This window comes from Mobula birostris, chromosome 2 (genome assembly GCF_030028105.1).
Source record: "Mobula birostris isolate sMobBir1 chromosome 2, sMobBir1.hap1, whole genome shotgun sequence".
Classification (NCBI taxonomy): Eukaryota; Metazoa; Chordata; class Chondrichthyes; order Myliobatiformes; family Myliobatidae; genus Mobula; species Mobula birostris.
Window position 1 is genome coordinate 57,043,184 of NC_092371.1, and position 17,992 is coordinate 57,061,175.

General features: G+C 38.5%; 1 protein-coding gene across 1 annotated transcript in view; it reads left to right on the top strand.

The window, feature by feature from the left end:
* LOC140186826 (protein LKAAEAR1-like) overlaps nt 1-16,174 on the top strand; it is a 41,611-nt gene extending 25,437 nt beyond the window's left edge. Inside the window, exons 4-5 of the mRNA XM_072241440.1 lie at nt 4,344-4,466; nt 14,703-16,174. Of these exons, the coding sequence (XP_072097541.1) occupies nt 4,344-4,466; nt 14,703-14,765 (186 nt within the window). The 3' untranslated portion in view covers nt 14,766-16,174. The remainder of the gene's footprint in view (nt 1-4,343; nt 4,467-14,702) is intronic.
* Nucleotides 16,175-17,992: the final 1,818 nt, after the last annotated feature.

Sequence of the window (17,992 nt, forward strand, 5' to 3'; positions counted from 1 at the left end):
ATTGGCAACTGGTTGTACTGAATGTAATTTGTTGGCGTTGCAATAAAAAATTAGTAATAAAAAAATAAGGTAGAGAGTGACAGACCCTTGTTGGAGGCCGCCGTTGGCTGCAGGATCCAGACTTATGGGACTTGACACATGACACTCTGCTTCAGTGGACAATGCTAAACATGGGACTTTGCCTTAGCTGAAGTTGCTGGACCTCTGCTCAGCACAGATTTTCTATGCACCGAAGGACCATTAGTCGATCTTAAGTATTGTTGGCTTCTGGATGCAAAGGACTTTGGCTCTTTACCCCCACCCCCAGTGAGTTCCCCACAGTGATTCCGTTCTAGTGCATGCACCGCCACATGTGAATTCACTCACCTGCTGGGTTCCCAAACCTCACCAAGCCCACATTTTCTGCAAAGCATGGGTCGAGCACATTTCCGCAACTGGCTTGCCGGTCCATGCCCATATGCATAGACTGGACTCAGAAGAGCCAGCCAGTGCGAAGGCTGAATTGCTAACATGGAAATGCTTGCCATTGTACCCAGGTCAAATAGCCTTTGGGCTTCATCCCTCCACATGCTCCCTAAGTCTGTTGATGGTTGCTGTCCATATGGTGAATACTACCACCTTAATGAGACCACCACCCCTTCTCGTTATCCAGACCCATATATTCAAGACTTTTCAGCACATTTAACCTGAAAGATAATATTTTTTTCTGAAGTGGATTTAGTCAGGGGCCTGTGTGCACTGAGGACATTCCCAAAACTGCTGTTATAACCCTATTTGGCCTATTTGAGTTTCTACTTATGCTATTTGGATTGAAAAATGCCACATAGACTTTCCAGTGACTAATGGGCATTGTGTTAAAAGACTTAGATTTTCTCTTTGTGTACCTGGACAGCATACATCCAAAACCAAACACTTTTCACATCTCTGCACACTTTTCAAGCGCTTAAGCCAACAGGGGCTGATTATTAATCCCGCTATATGCCAGTTCAGGTTTTCTACTATTGATTTTCTTGGCCATCGCATCTCTGCAGAAGATGTAATACATCTGCCATCAAACATCGCCACTATTATGGACTTTCCACTGCCTCACACTGCCAAAGCCCTGTGAAACCACTGCAAGAATATTTTGGCTTGACCGTGAGCTTCTCGGTCTCTACTTGGTCCATAGCTTTCTGTCAGAGTGCAGGTGAAGATGATACTTCAGATATAAGCCTATGATAGTGATAAATCCCTTTGTGAGTGCTTATAGTGAGAAACAATTTGGAGTCTTCTTCCATCTCCATCTGTAGATAGGCTTCAGCTAAGTCCGCATTGTTGAAATGCTTCTCTCCAAAAAGTTTGCAAAGATATTCTCCATCCTGGGCAGTGGGTATTGATTTACTTTAGTACTGGGTTGATTACCTCAGATCCTGACAAACCCATCCTTTTGGCTACTGAGACCACTGGCATTGTCCATGGGCTCCTCTCAACCTTGGAAAGGGTTCCTTCAGCCTTCATGCAATCTAGTTTACTGGCTACTTTATCACAACTAGTATAAGGAATCAGACGGTTTTGTGGAATTTTGGTGTGACATTTTCATTTAATAGTATTTTACCCTTGTTTTCCGCTATGCTCTTTGTATGTGTCCTACTTTGTTACATTTTCTGCACATTTCACCTCTAAATCTGCATTGGTCTGGTATATGTGTTCCCCTGCCACAACGGTACACAATTTATTTGGCCAGACTGGTTTCTGTTTAGACACTTTTTTTTCCACTCACTTTCATTCCTGTCAGCAACTCAATTGCATCTCTGACTGCTGTTTCCATTGATACACAAATCTCAACTGCTCTTTTAAATGTAAGTTGTGCTTCAGTTAGGAGCCATTTTTAATGATTCCTTCTAATATTCCACAAACTAACAATCTCTCAGTGCATCATTAAGCCCATCACTGAACTAACAATACTCGTACGCTTTCTTTAATTCAGTCACATAATCTGAAATGGACTCTCCTTCCTCTTAATTCTGCTTATGAAACCTAAAGCATTCTTAGTCAATAATAGCTTTGGTTCTAAATGTACCTGCATTACTTTAGTGATATCAGCAAAGCTTATTTTGGCTGGATTGGTTAGAGGAACTAAACTTCTAACCAAATTGTATGCTTTTCCTCTCATTGCACTCAGCAACACTGGCACTTGTTTTTCATCAGCTATTTCATTTGCTTTAAACTACTGTTCAATTCATTCAGTATACATCATCCAGTTATCTGTTATGCAATCGAATATATCTATCTTTCCAGTGTAGTCAGCCACTTCTGCTTCTTTAAAATGGATTATTATCACCTGGTACTTACTGTTTATGAACCCATGACTATACACAAAGCTTGTTAATTTCATCCATTTTCTTGCCTTTTTAAACTTGAAGGTCTCTTTCCCCTTCCCAAGAAAAACCTACTGTGCTTCAACAGATAGGTAGTTGTCTCAAGTTTGTTTTAGAACTTCCTTGTCACCACTTTTATGTTTCCTAGCTCCAGAAACTAATCAAAAAAAGACAAAGAAACCAGGACACTTGTTTACGTAGCCCCCCCCCCCCTTTAGTAAGGCACTTATATATGGCATGGTGGCATAATGATGTATGCCATTTAGGTAAGTCTTACTGTATATATAATCCATAATGAGTTATGTGTGGGCATGTGGCCAAGTGGTTAAGGCATTGGACTAGTGACCTGAAGGTCATGAGTTCGAGCCCCAGCTGAGGCAACATGCGTTGTGTCCTTGAGCAAGGCACTTAATCACACATTGCTCTGCAACAACACTGGTGCCAAGATGTATGGGTCCTAATGCCCTTCCCTTGGACAACATTTGTGTCGTGGAGAGGGGAGACTTGCAGCATGGGCAACTGCTGGTCTTCCATACAACCTTGCCCAGGTCTGCGCCCTGGAGAGTGAAGACTTTCCAGGCACAGATCCATGGTCTCGCAAGACTAACGGATGCCTTAATGAATTATGTAAACAAAGAAAGTTTATTCAAACAATATATTTACAATATTACTCAAATATTACTGAAATAGTAAATACACTCCAATAACTACCATTCTTCCTCTCTTAGTGGATACCATATTGGCAACATACAAATAGGGCTCAGAAGATAAAATTGCTAATTTTGGGTGTACTCAATATTCACCTCCTGATATCTGCTCCAAGTTAAAATTCTCCATTCATTGTTTATATCAGTTGCACTTCCTACTCATTTTGCCTACAGGTTCTGTTGCATTATGATCTAATACACCCTGACACAGAACAAGGAAGACTTGCATTTCTTTCAGTGAGTTTTCTATTGAAGTTACCATACATCTACCAAATATACAGAGATGAGGTGGGAAAAGTCTCAAGGAAATTCCTGATATTGGACTCTGATATGCCATGAAGTTTACCTGAACTTTTGAGAATTCAGGATTAAGTTATTTACTATTTTAGGATTCAGATTCTGCTTTAACAAATTGTGCAAATTGTCATCTTTTTCCCAAGCCTGAAATCCTCTGAGCATAGCAAATATTCTCTGTATGAGAAACAGATAACTGTTAACAGAGAAATTGAAAACTTCATGTTTGGGAAAAATAGATAAGTATTACATTTCATAGGCTTTAAGTACCAACATATAAAACAAAATGCCCACATTGATGTCATTAAAGACTTTTGAAATTATCAATAGATTGTTCAAATGGCAGGAACAATTTTGTTCAACATTGTGCGCTAAAATACCTGTTCCCTTTCATCCCGACAGCTAATGGTAGAGTTAAAATTCACCTTGAGCAGAAGCACAAAATGGATGATGATAGTAATTCTTACACTTACCCAAATTTATTTTCGTTCTGTATTTTCAATTCTCATTTGCAAACAATTTTTATCAAAGACGGATAAAGAATTTCAACAAAAAATATAAACTTTAAAAATCATCTATTTAATCTATGAATGGGATATATTCGAAAATGATACAGTTTTAAGGATAATAATATGCTATGATATTGATATAGTATGATATAGTATCATTTAATATGATCATAATTTATTTCATATGTTTAAGGCCTACCTTCTGTTTCAAAGGTATGCAAACTTAGAGTGCCTAGTGCCTTGTTTTGGGAGTCTGTTGCTAATTAAATGACATACAATGTCTTGAATTTAGCAAAAGACTGCATATTAAATTTTCCAGTGTGCTTGAAATAATTTGCAGTTTACGCTGCTAACTTGACAAAATTACACTCCATTCTAGTCAATGTTTCTACATGCACGAAATCAATTTGTGCGTCTTGACCAAAATATAATTATCTTGCTTCATAGAAACTAACGGTTGTACTTTCTCATGTTAGGCTGAAGAAATCAATCTTTTAATATCATCCCAGCCAACAGCCAGAAAGGCTATTCGATTGGAGGCTCTTCTTCCACCATATGAGGAACAGATTAACCTCAAGGATACTTTGAATAAACTGCAGGTGAATTCTTGTGAAGCAGCGTAGGTCTTTGTAAATTGGCCTTAAGATATTGTAAGTAGACAATGTTCTATTGATACGAGACAGTAGGAGAGCTATTACCATTAGCCTGAATCACATGAGCTTGAGCAGGCTCAGTGTCCTGTTGGTATAAATGTTGTGGTGATCTCACAGAAAAAAAGGAACCCATAAGCATCATGCAGAGTCACACCTGAACATGGGCTTTGCTGCCAGAGAGCATTTCCTGCTGTCAGAAAGCCTTGTTCATTATTTCTATGTATCTAAGAAGATCAAGAATAATTAGGATCAGAAAGACTAACATTAATGCAGGAGTTCCTAAATTCAGTAAATGGTAGGAGTCTCTGGCATAAAAAAGGTTGGGAACCCGTGCCTTAATACTTCTATCACAGATTTGAAATAATTTTAAAATGTTTTAAATATTTTAATTATATTAAGAGCATAAGACATAGGGATAGAATTAGGCCAATTGGCTAATCAAATCTGTACTGGCATTTGAGGCTGATTTACTTTCTCCCTCAACCCTATTCTCCTGCCTTCTCCCTGTAACCTTTGACACCCTTACTAATTGAGAATCTATCAAACTTCCCTTTAAGTATTCTCAATGGCTTGGCAACCAGACTTGCAGAAGGTGGTTAGGGGAGCAGAGAAGGTTATTGGGGTCTCCCTACCTTCTGTCCAAGACCTCTTTCAGAGTCGATGCCTCCAGAAGACGCGGTACATCATTAAAGACCCCTCACACCCTCTCCATGAACTGTTTGTTCTTCTGCCATCAGGCAGACATTACAGGAGCATCAAAACTAAGACCACAAGGCTACTAAACAGCTTCCTCCCACAGGCAGTCAGACTGCTAAATAGCTGCTCTACCTGACTCTGCTTTGGACACTTTTAACTTGCACTGGTCACTTATAACTTGATTTTAACTGACATGTGGCTGTTGTGTTTTACTATTTATTGTTATGTTTATTATTTAGTGTTGCGTTTGTTATGTTATGATTGCACTGCTCCTGAGAAACGCTGTCTCATTCTGCCCTGCAGAGCTGATGTATGGTTAGAATGACAATAAAGTTTTTTGAATCTTTGAATCTTGAAATCTTTGAATCTTGAATCCAAACTGTCTGTGGCAATGAATTCCATCGATTCATCACCCTCTGGCTAAAGAAATTTCCCATCATCTCTGTTCTGAAGGGACGTCCTGATATTTTGCTCCTAGATTCTCCCACTATTGGAAACATCCTGTCTATGTTCACTCTGTCTAGGCCTTTCAATACTCAGTAGGCTTCATTGAGATCTCCTTCATTCTTCTAAACTCGAGCATGTATTGGCCCAGCGACATCAAATGCTTCTCATTTGTTAACCCATTCATTCCTGATCATTCTCATAAACCTCATCTGGACCATCTGCAAAACCAACACATCCTTTCTTATAATGGGCCAAAACCTGTTCACAGTACTTCAAGTGTGGTCTGACTGATAACGTGTAAACTTCAGAATTACATCCTTGCTTTATATTCGAGTCCTTTCAAAATGAATGCTAACATAGCATTTGCCTTCCTTATGACCAACACAGTCTTCAGGAAATCCTGCACTAGCATTCCCAAGTCCCTTTGTACCTCTAATCTCTGAATTTTCTCCCCATTTAGAAAATAGTCTACGCCTTTTTCCTTCTAAAGTGCATGACCATAGACTTCCCTACAAGATAGTCCATCTGCCACTTCCTTGCCCATTCTCCTAATATGTCCAAGTTCTTCTGCAGACACCCTGCTTCCTCATTAATGTCTGCCCCTCTACCTACCTTTGTACTATATCATCCATAAACTTCACCACAAAGCTATCAATTCTGTCATCCAGATTATTAACATACAATGTGAAAAGTAGTAGACCCAACACCAATCTCTCTGGAACACTGCTACGCACCTGCAGCCAAACAGAAAAGGTCCCACTTTATTCCACTCTTTGCCTTTTGCCAGTCAGCTAAACGCCTGTCCATCTTTCCTGTAATACCATGGCTGTAATATTGTTGAGCAGCTTCACATGCGGCACCTTGTCAAAGGATCTCTGAAAACCGAAGTAAACAACATCCACTGACTCATTGGTCTATCCTACCTGTTATTTCCTCAAAAAATTCCAACAGACTTGTCAGGAAACATTTCTCCTTAAGGAAGCCATATTGACATTGATCTATTTTATCATGTGCTTCCAAGTACTCCGAAACCTAATTCTTAATAATGGACTCTACCAACTCATTATCTTTGAAGTCAAGCTAACTAGCCCATAATTTTCCATCTTTTTCCTCCCTCCCTACTTAAAGAGTAGACTGACACTTGTGATTTTCCAGTCTCAGGAACCATTCCAGTATCTAGTGATTCTTCAAAGATTACTACGAATACTATACTAATCTCTTCAGCTAACTCTTTCGGAAGTGAGCTGTCCATCAGGTCTAGGTGATGTATCCACCTTCAGACCTTTCAGGCTCCCAAGCACCTCTCCTTAGTAATAGTGACTACACTCACATCTGTCCCTGACACTTCTGAATTTCTAGCATGTTGCTGGTGTCATTCACAGTGAAGACTGATGCAAAATACTTACTAGATTCATCAGCCATCTCTTGGTTCCCCATTACTATCTCTCCAGGGTCATTTTCCAATAGATCAATGTCGATTCTTGTGGGTCTTTTACTCTTTATATATCTGATACTGTACCTTTGGAATCCTCTTTTATATTATTGGCAGGCTTACCTTCATATTTCATCATATCACACTTCATTGCATTTCTACTTGCCTTACGACCAGAAGAGCATAAGATATAGGAGCACAAGTAGGCCATTTGGCCCATCGAGTCTGCTCCACCATTTCATCATGGCTGATCCAATTTTCCTCTCAGCCCCAATCTCCTGCCTTCTCCCTATATCTCTTTGTGCCCTGACCAATCAAGAATCTATCAATCTCTGCCTTAAATATACATAAAGAATTGGCCTCCACAGCGGCCCACGACAAAGAATTCCACAGATTCAATACTCTCTGGCTAAAGAAATTTCTCCTTATCTCCATTCTAAAAGAACACACTTTATTCTGAAGCTGTGCCCAATGGTCTTAGACTCTCCCACCATTGGAAACATCTTCTCCACATCCACTCAATCAAGGCCTTTCACCATTGGATAGGTTTCAAAGAGGTCACCCTCATTCTCTCTGAATTCTAGCAGATACAGACACAGAGCCTTCAAACACTCTTCATATGACAAGCCATTCAATCCTGCAATCATTTTTATTAACCTCCTTTGAACCCTCTCCAGTTTCAGCATATTTGTAAAATAAGGAGGCCAAAACTGCTCACAATACTCCGTGAAGTTTTACCAGAGCTTTATAAGGTCTCAACATTACATCCTTGCCTTTATGTTCTAGTCCTCTTGAAATTAATGCTAACATTGCATTTGCCTTCCTTACAACAGACTCAGCCTGCAAATTAACCTTTAGGGAATCCTGCACAAGGACTACCAAGTCCCTTTGCACCTCAGTTTTTGTATTTTCTCTCCATTTAGAAAGTACTTAACCCTTTCATTTTTTCTACCAAAGTGCATGACCATACACTTCCTGACACTGTGTTTCATCTGCCATTTCTTTGCCTATTCTCCTAATCTAAGTCTTTCTGTAGCCTCAAAACAATCTGTCCGTCCACCTCTGCAAATTTTGCAGCAAAGCCATCAATTCCATCATCTAAATCATTGACATATAATGTAAAAAGTGTCAGTCCCAACACAAACCCCTGTGAAACACCACTAGTCACTGGCAGCCAGCCAGAAAAGGCTCCCTTTATTCCCACTCTTTACCTCCTGCCAATCAGTCATTGTTTTATCCATGCTAGAATCTTTCCTGTAATACCATGGACTTGTAGCTTGTTAAGCAGCCTCAAGAGTGGGACCTTGTCAAAAGCCTTCTGAAAATCCAAGCACACAACATCAACTGAATCTACTTTTTTCTTTGTTTTCTCTTGGTTTTTACAAGCTTCCCAATCCTGTAGCCTCCCACTAAATTGTTGCTCTATTGTATGTCCTCTCTTTTGCTTTCTGCTCTCTTTGTCTTCCCTTGTCAACCACAGTTGCCTCATTCTCCCTTTACAATGCTTCTTCTTTAGGATGAACTGAACCTGTGTCTTCCGAATTACTCCCAGAAATGCCTGCCAGTGCTGCTCTACCATAATCCCTGTTAATATCCCCTTCCAATTAATGTTGGCCAGCTCCTCTGGTCATATCTCTGTAACTACCTTTACTCAAATATGATACCAATACATCTGATTTTAGCTTCTCCTCTCAAACTGCAGGGTAGATTCTATCACATTATGGTCTCTGTTTCCTAAAGGTTCCTTTACCTTAAATTCTATAATAAAATCTGGTTCATTACAGTACAACCAATGCAAAATTGTCTTTTCCTTGATGGTCCTGGCCAGAAGCTGCTCTAAAAAGCCTTTTTGAAGGCAGTACAAACCTAATTTTTGCAATCTATCTGCATATTGGAAATCCCCCATGACCATTGTAACATTGCCCTTTTTGCATGACTTTTCCATCTTCCATTTTCCACATTGATCTCATCAGCCACCTTAGATCTGGCAAAACTAGAGTTGAAGGAAATCATCCTCAATCCTGATGGACTCCCTCAGAAGAAAGTGTTCATTATCCTTTCCATACATTTACCTTTAGTTTCATTTCTTGTGTGAGAAAGATTTGGCATTCAAGATAGATGTAATGGAAATCTAGAAACTGATAAGTGATTTCATGTCCTGTAGTAATAGTTACTGTATGGGAATTGTGCATTCCCCACTTCAGTTTCACCAGGCTTCCACAAGAGGAATGCTAGAGATTTGCAATGCAGTCTGGGATACTCCACCACACTCATCAGTCATAGCTGAGTTTGTTTTTCCCCAAAAAGATTAAACATTCCCTCTGATCTCTTGATAAACTCTTGCCATGATGGTGCTCAGACAAAATGTGTGTTATGGGAGTTTGGTCTATGTCCTATCCATCAGAGAGTCCACTGAACACGACCAGTTCAAAGGTTGGTTCAATATTGTGGGCCAAAGGATTAGATTTTGAAATCTGGTAAGACACTGAGCCTCATGATACACATGCACCATCGCCATCATCAAAGGAACTGTATTGTGCTATGTTCTATGATCATAGCTTCAATACAGGGGATGTTGACAACTGGAGAGCACACAGACTTTTGTTTGCTTATCCTACCACTGGATTTGGAAGGACTTTTGGAGGCGATAATACTTTAAGGAGCTGTAGGGAGTCCATGTCTCTGAATGATATAGAACATTGTAATCACTGTAAGCTGTGTGCTGGGGTTGAGGCATGGTTCTGATGAAATGTATGTTCACAGATGGTGAAGAGAGAGAAAGCAGAGCCCAGAGAATGGTGTTATATTTTGTAACTCAAAAGAAAAATATGCGTGTCTACTTCGTTTTTAACTTTTAGTGAGGTGCACACTTATGATATGGTGGCGTATCGACATATGCCTTTCAAGTACTTCATACATATAACCCATGATGAATTATGTAAACAATAAAGCATGTTTAATCTAACAATGTACAATATTTATAATGGTACTCAAATATTACTTAATTATTAAATATACAATACTCCTTCCTGCTTAGCGAAAAACTCCAACACAATATAGAATGCATCTCAACTTAAAGATACATACAGTGTACTATATAATACAATTATTATATAGACATCCACGACAGAGTGAACTTTAAATTGTCCTAATCAGATTTCTTACTATTGTAGTATAACATCATTCCCGACAAGGGGGTCACTCTTTTTGGCAGGACCTTGTGGCTGTGAAGCAATCTCAGGTTCTGAGATTTCCTTCATGCCGGGTGTAGGGGTTGACTTTGTGACTCAGGAAGTGGTTTTGAAAGCTCTGGACCCCAAAAAAACCATTTTTGATCATCTATGCAGTTCCTCACCAGGACTGCTTGTCCAGGAGTGAAACATGGAACCTCCTTGTTTGAGAAGCCCTCAGTTTGACTCAGCTGTTTGTCCTGCATGCTCCTTCTGAGATTTGTTGGAGGAGATCCAAGTGTGAGTTCAAGGGCCAACCCAGGAGCAGCATAATTAGAGAGCTGTTGGTTATGGATTGTGTTGCATTATGATATGCAAGGAAGAAAATGGTGAGCTTCTGATTCGGTGATAGTGTATTCTGCTGACTTTGTTAGCAGTATGTTCATTACATGTTGAACAAAACTTGTTGGCAATCCATTCATAGTTGAGTGGTTCATGCAGATGTAGTGTCTTATTCCGTTTATTTTCATGAATGCCCAAGACTGTTCCACAACAAACTGTGGTCCATTGTCACTGACTAAGTTTTCTGGTACTCCAGTCCTTGAGAAGAAGCTTCCCAACATATTGAATTGTGCAAGTCTGTGGTGGAGGTTATTGGGAGCATTTCTGGCCACTTTGTAGCTGCATCCATTACTATGAAGAAAATTGTGTCCGTGAATGATCCAGCAAAATCCACATGAATCCCCGGCCAGGACAATGCAGGCCATTCCCAGGGAGGGAGGAGTGCTGCTGTTGGCATCTTCTGGACGTATTGGCATACTGAATAGTGCATGGCAAGTGGCTCGATCTGCTGATCTATCCCAGGCTACCAGACAAATCTTCAAGCCAACACTTTCATTTTGACCACACCTAGATGACCAGTATCTAGATTAGCTCTTCCAACACTTTAGCTGTTAGCTTAGATGGTACAACTCTCAATCCCCACATAAGGTAACTACTGTCAAGGGCAACTTTCATCCTGGCACTGGTAAAAATGGGAGAACTGGAGTTCCTGTTGCACGTCCCAGCCATTTTGGGTTGCAGTGTAGACCTGAGGAGTCTTTTCTGGTTTCACTTTGGATTATCTCTGCCATAATATGGAGATTTTTCATTTGCATTAGGGAGAATACACCAAGAAGAGTGTCCTCTTTTGTGAGTTTTTCAGGTATTTCATTTTCCAAGGGCAAACAGGGCAATCCATCTGCATTTCCACGATTAGTTGTCCTCTTGAATTTGATCTGGTAATTGTATTGTATCCTCCAAGAAGCAGAGCCCTCTCTGCATTTGGGCTGATGCTGTTAGTGAAATTGCTTTCTGTGGACTGAAAATGGACACCAGTGGTTGATGATTAGTAATAAAGGTAACTCTCTCAAATACAAGTCCTGGTTGAAACATTTTACACCTCATATCGGACTGAAGGCCTCTCTGTAAATCTGTGCATAATTTTTCTCTGTAGCAGTAAGGGAACCTGATGCAAATGCTATGGGGTGTTTACTTCCATCACACATAACATGTGACATGACTGCACCTGTACCATAAGGCGAAGCATCATGGGCAAGCTTTACTGGATTGTGGATTATAATGTGTGAGTACAGTGTCTGACATTACCATTTCCTTTGCCTTCTGTAAAGCATCTCATACTGCTTTGTCCATTGCCATTTCTTCCCAATCTGTAGTAATGAGTGCAAGGGGTGGAGTGCAGTAGCAATATTTGGCAGGAGCCTGTTATAGTAATAGACAAATCTTAAAAAGGACTGTAACTATGACACATGCTTTGACCTTGGGGCATCCACCACAGTTTAAATTTTCTCAAAATATTTATGCAATTCTTGTGCATCAATTGTGTGACCACAGAAAATGATGGTGGTTTTAAAAAATTCACACTTGTTGCGTTGTGCTCTCAGTCCATAACCTTCAAATCTTTTAAACACTGTCTTGAGATTTTGGACATGTTCCTTGTCATCCTTACCAGTAACAAAGATGTTATCCACTCAATGCCTGGGCAACCTTGCATTACCTGCTCAATAGCTTTCCACCAGAGTGCAGGAGCAAATGCTACTCCAAATAGTGATAAAACCCTTTCTGAGTGTTTATGGTGAGAAATACTTTGGAGTTTTCTTCCATCTTCATCTGTCCATTTTGCTTAAGTGTTTTCCTCTGGAAAGTTTTGGAAAAATATCCTCTATCCTGGGCAGAACTACTTTCAGTACTGGTTAATGGTAACTTTCAAACTTTAAAATCACCCAAGATCCTGACAGACCCATTCTTCATGACTACTGAGACCATGGCATTGCCCATGGGCTGTACTCAACCTTGGAAAGAACTCTTTCAGCCTCCATGCAACCTAGATTACTGGCTACTTTATCATGGATGGTATCAGAAACTAGACAGGCTTTGTAAAACATACAGGTCTAATGTGGCTTGGTGGTTATGGTATTTCATTGTTATAAAGGTAATTTCTATAGGGGTTATCTTTTCTCTACTATAAGTTCTTAGTTGGACATCTACAGGCTTCACTTCTTTGAAATGATGAAGCAACAAAGCCGATATCCAATTTTATTTTAATTAATTTGCTGTTCACCTCTGTAAGCTGCCTTACTTGGATCCTGTTAGTTTTCTCTGTTAGTAAATCTCAAGGCTGCTCAGTCCTGTGTCACTCTCATCATTATCAAAATTTTCATCAATGGCATGCAGATTAGTGCTCTTTTTGAAACTACAGCTTGACTTTTTTTCCTTTTTCACTTCCCTGTGCAGTTCCATTTATTTTTGTCTGCCAACAAGTTCTCTATATGTGTCCTACTTTGTTGCATTTTCTGCAAGTTTCACCTTTAAACCTGCATTGACCTGGTGTAGGAGACACAATTTGTTCGGCCAGATCAGTTTCTGTTTAGACCCAGATGATGTATGTGATCTCCTGCCTCAACACTAACACAAGTGGTTTAGCCAGGCAGGTTTCTGTTGCATTCCTGACTGTAACTCAATTGCGCTTGTCTGCTGTTTCCATTGATACAGCTTGTTCAACCTCTCTTCTAAATGTACATTATGCTTCAGTTAGGAGCCATTTTTGAATGCTCTCTTGTAAGATTCTACAAACTAAATTATCTCTCAGTGCATCATTAAGTCCATTACTGAACTGGCAATGAACTGACAATTTCTTCAATTCAGCCACATAAACTGAAATGGACTACCCTTCCTTTTGATTCTGCTGATGAAACCTAAAGTGTTCTGTAATCAGCAATAGTTGTGGTTCTAAATGTACCTGCATAACTTTCATAATATCAGCAAAGCTTATTTTTCTCTGGTTTAGTTGGACAGTTAAACCTCTCAGCAAATTGTGTGCTATTCCCCCTATTGCACTCAGCAAAATTGGCACTCATTTCTTATTGTCTATTCCATTTTCTTTTAAATACTGCTCAATTCATTCAGTATACATATTCCAGTTACCTCTTGTGCAATCTAATGTGTCTTTCTGATGTAGCCAGCCATTTCTACTTTCTTTTGCTTATTCTTATTATCACCCGGTACCTGTGAATTTATGAACCCATGATTATTGTCTGTTTTCTGCCTATATTTTAACTAGAATGTCTCCTTTTCCAATGAATCTACATGTTCTGCTTTTTAAAAAACTCTTTCTTTCCACTTGCAAAGAGAAAAGAATGACTTGTTGTGCTTTAACAGGTAGGTAATCTGCTCAGGTTCATTAAAAAGTTACTCATCGCCACCATTATGCTTTGTAACTTAAGAAACTGCTCAGAAGAAAACTACTGAGCCCGAAGAACATGTATGCTCTTTGTTTTTTTATTTTTAGTGATGCCCAGTCTTATGACATGCTCGAATATGCCAGTCGCTTACTTCTTACATATAAACCATAATGAATTTTGTAAACAACAAAGAATGCTGAATACAACACAATATTTACAATATTACTGAAATATTAAATACACAACAAAGGGAAGGAAATAGGTGGATGAATTATGAAGTGCAAGAAAGAGAGTTGGAGAGTGATAGAGGAATCATGGGAATTTGGGAATGGGAAATGTTGAAGGCAGAAGAAGAGGGTGTGTGAGTGAAAGAATTCATGGAGAAGGTGATAGCAATGAGAAAGATTATAGATGCCAGAAACTGTGTGAGAGAACAGGCATTTGTTTGTGTGTTTACATATATTATATATATGAGAACCTAGTCTTCAGTAAATCTGCAGCAAAACCTCACTCTGCCAGGTCCATGTTACAGCTGGTCTGGAACAATTATTTTACATTAAAAGAAATGTGCACAATTTTGAGGAAGTAGGTTTCATGTCTAATTCTGTCTATGCTTATCTTATCAGCTTGTCTTTGCATGCAAGTAATTTACTTTAGTAATACTTATGACAATTTATCTTTTGCAATTGTTTTACAGAGAAAAAGAGTGGAAGAAATCATAGGTGATGAAGCAGGGCTAACAATAAATCGAAACCTATAAAGGCAAAACACTTGCTCCAGTTAACAGGACATCTAAGAACATCATTTGTAACATATTTGCTCGGAATTAAACTTTCAAAGCTCAGCAGTGACTTACTCATTTCGATATAGATAATAAAGCTGTTCAAAAATCAGTAGAAATTCATTATTTTGTCATTTTATTTGAATTTATTTAACATCTTTTAATTGCACACTTTTAAGGTTGACCAATATCTGCATAGCACAAGTAAATCTTACTAAACTTTGGAAGAACTAGAGAAATGATCAATGACCTGACAGTAAATTTGTTTTCATTTCAACACTGACTCTATTTTCCTTCAAAAGTTTACGTAAAATGTAATTTAAAATTCTCACATTTTAGTCCCAATTCAATGATATACAGAGGATGGAAAACTTGTTTTAACTTTTAGTTCTGACTTTGAATCCTTCCTACTTTATTTCTTTCAGAATCAATATGAATTTAATAGAAAATGAAGTTTATAATTGAAATGGTGCATGTCTACAGCTTGATCCTGTACTTACAGTATATATGAAATTCTTCTGTTTGTTTCAGTAAATGAGATTAGCAACATTAACAAAATAAGAACCAGACATTTCATACAAATTTGTTAGTAATAATGCAGTTTAATTGTAAAGCTTAAAGATCAGGGTTTCTTTCATAATTTGGAGACTGAAGAGACTGGGAACTTGGAGCAACAAACAAGATGCTAGTGGAACTTAATGAGTTAGAGGTCCTCCAACTCTTGTCTGTTATTTCATAATTTGCCTGGCTGCTGGTGTTTGCTTTCAAGTACTGAATCTCAGTTGCCATAGAGAAGTAACAATATGTTTTTGGGGGGAAGGGAAAATAATTGAAATGACTCACATCTAAGTCAATGCAGTACTTGCTTAATACCACAGCAATCTTCCCTTCTCAGTGATGCAGTGCTCTATGTCATTATTTTAGCCTCTTTACTAAACAAGTTACAAGGTCACTAATCGGACTTCTTAATGCACAATGATAGAATTAGTAAAGAATAACAGACCTGACTTGTCTCCAGCAAAGTCAATTGCAGGGAAGCAGTCTGAATCTTTCGCTTCCTCCTAATAACAACAAGAATTAGCATACCTCTTATATGGTTAAATTCTGTAGCATCTCATAATGCTTGTTCCCCTCTTGCCTACTCCAACACCACCAGCATCCAAAACCTCATTTCCAAAGTTTTTCTCCCCTTAATTAATACATTTATTATTCAAGTGATGGTAACTCAGTGTTGCTTGGGTATTCATTTCAAATACTCAGTCTAATATGAAATGGAAGATTATAGTAAGTTGTTTTTTTTACAAAACTAACTTGAGATTTCTGCAAAGTATTTCAAATCTTTCATTCAGGATATATCTGTTACCCAACTGTAATTTTATAATTTATTTCTGTACTTTTCTGTAATGAAGAAGTAAAACAATATTAAACATATTGTTAATACTGCAAGATTATTGTGTTTTTGATTTTACCATTATGTTGTACTTCAAGCATAGATCATGATACAGGTTTCCTCAAATTCTCACTTGGCTCTGACATCAAGACCATTTTTTATACAGGCAGGCAATTCATAGGAAGGTTTATCAATTCATTTATCATAGAAACATCTACCCAAGGAAGTATTGTTTTGGTCCTGCACTCTTCTTATGTAGAATAAAACCTACCTTTGCATGGCTAGGAATGGTCTCAATTGAGTTCTGTGCCATTACAACTACATTAAATGGGTAAGACTCAGAACAGATCTAGCATGAAAGTAGTAGAAAGCCTTGAACTGCAATGAGCCATGAGTGCAAAAAGAATTAAATTCTTCCACCATCAATAACCTTGTCACCTAGAGTATTCTTAACCCTGGTATTACAATTTCAATGACAGAACAGAACAGAATGTAGGGAGCAAGAACGGTTAGAAGTACCTTTCAAATCCTATCTAGCTAAAACAATATTATATTTTTACCAGTGGCAACTGCATTTTTTGGACAGAGATGATCAGCGCTCCAATAAACTGAACATTAACAACTTGGAAATCATTATTGATCAAGCAATTTAATGGACTAATTATATTAATCCTGTGGCTAGAAAAATAGATCAGAGGTTATGTATATTGTAGCAAATCACAGGTAATCTGACACCCATAGCCTTTGCATCATCTACAAGGTGCAAATGAGAACTGTGGTGTAAGACTTAGAATAGACTTTAATGAGGCATAGAAAATTAATATTGCTATTCAGAATAAATAATGAGGTATTAAAGCAACTGAGAATAGACTTAAACCAATAAATAGAGGGATTAAAGGAGAGATGAGAAGAAAGCAACTCACTCAGAGGATGATGAGGTCCGGAACTCACTGCCTGAATGGGTCATAGGGTCACTTTCAAACAGTATTTTTAGTTGGTTGGTGTTATGTAAAGTATTGCTCAGAAGTGATGGACAAATGTAGATATCTTAGACGATAACAGATTCTTCAATCCCAGTTTATCACATTTCTCTATAGATTATAATATAATATCTCAGACTTTTTTTGTTATTGTACTTCCCTTGGTATTTAGCAGAAACTTGTCAATTTCTGCTTCTGCAATCAGCAAATTATATTTCTTGTTGGTGATGCAAAGTCCTGATTGCAGTAAGACTAGCTATTGCTGTACTTACTGATACAGCAATATTCTCCAGCATCTCTGTACAGCAGGCTGAGGTGTCTCTTGCGTGAGTTTGAAAAGGATCAGAGAATATGTCTGATTAACTAACAAAAAGGTGAAGCTTTTTGTATGTTGAGGTAAGATCTCTTATTCTTTCAAACTAAGAGAATTTAGTACCGTGCTACTCAATCTTTCTATTTATGATAAAGCCCACATCCTTTGGATTGGTCCAGTGAATCTTCACCACAGTCCCTCTAGATCAAGTACAAAAGGACACTAAAATGGCATACAATAATCTAAGTGCAATCTTATCAAGACCTTGTTTAATTGTAATGAGAATTCCTTACTCCTAAGTTCAAGTTCTCTGGTAACAAAACAACCAACAGATTGACCGGAAGTGCACTGAGAGCAGTAAGCGTAAAGGAGTTGGGGGCTTGCTGTTCTGGTTAACAACGGATGGTGCAATCCTGGTCGTAATACAATCGATGAAAGTGTTTGTAGCCCAGATATTGAACTTTCTGCTGTTGGATTCCGGCCATATTCCATTAAGATACAACACTGGGCGTCATCGGAGGTT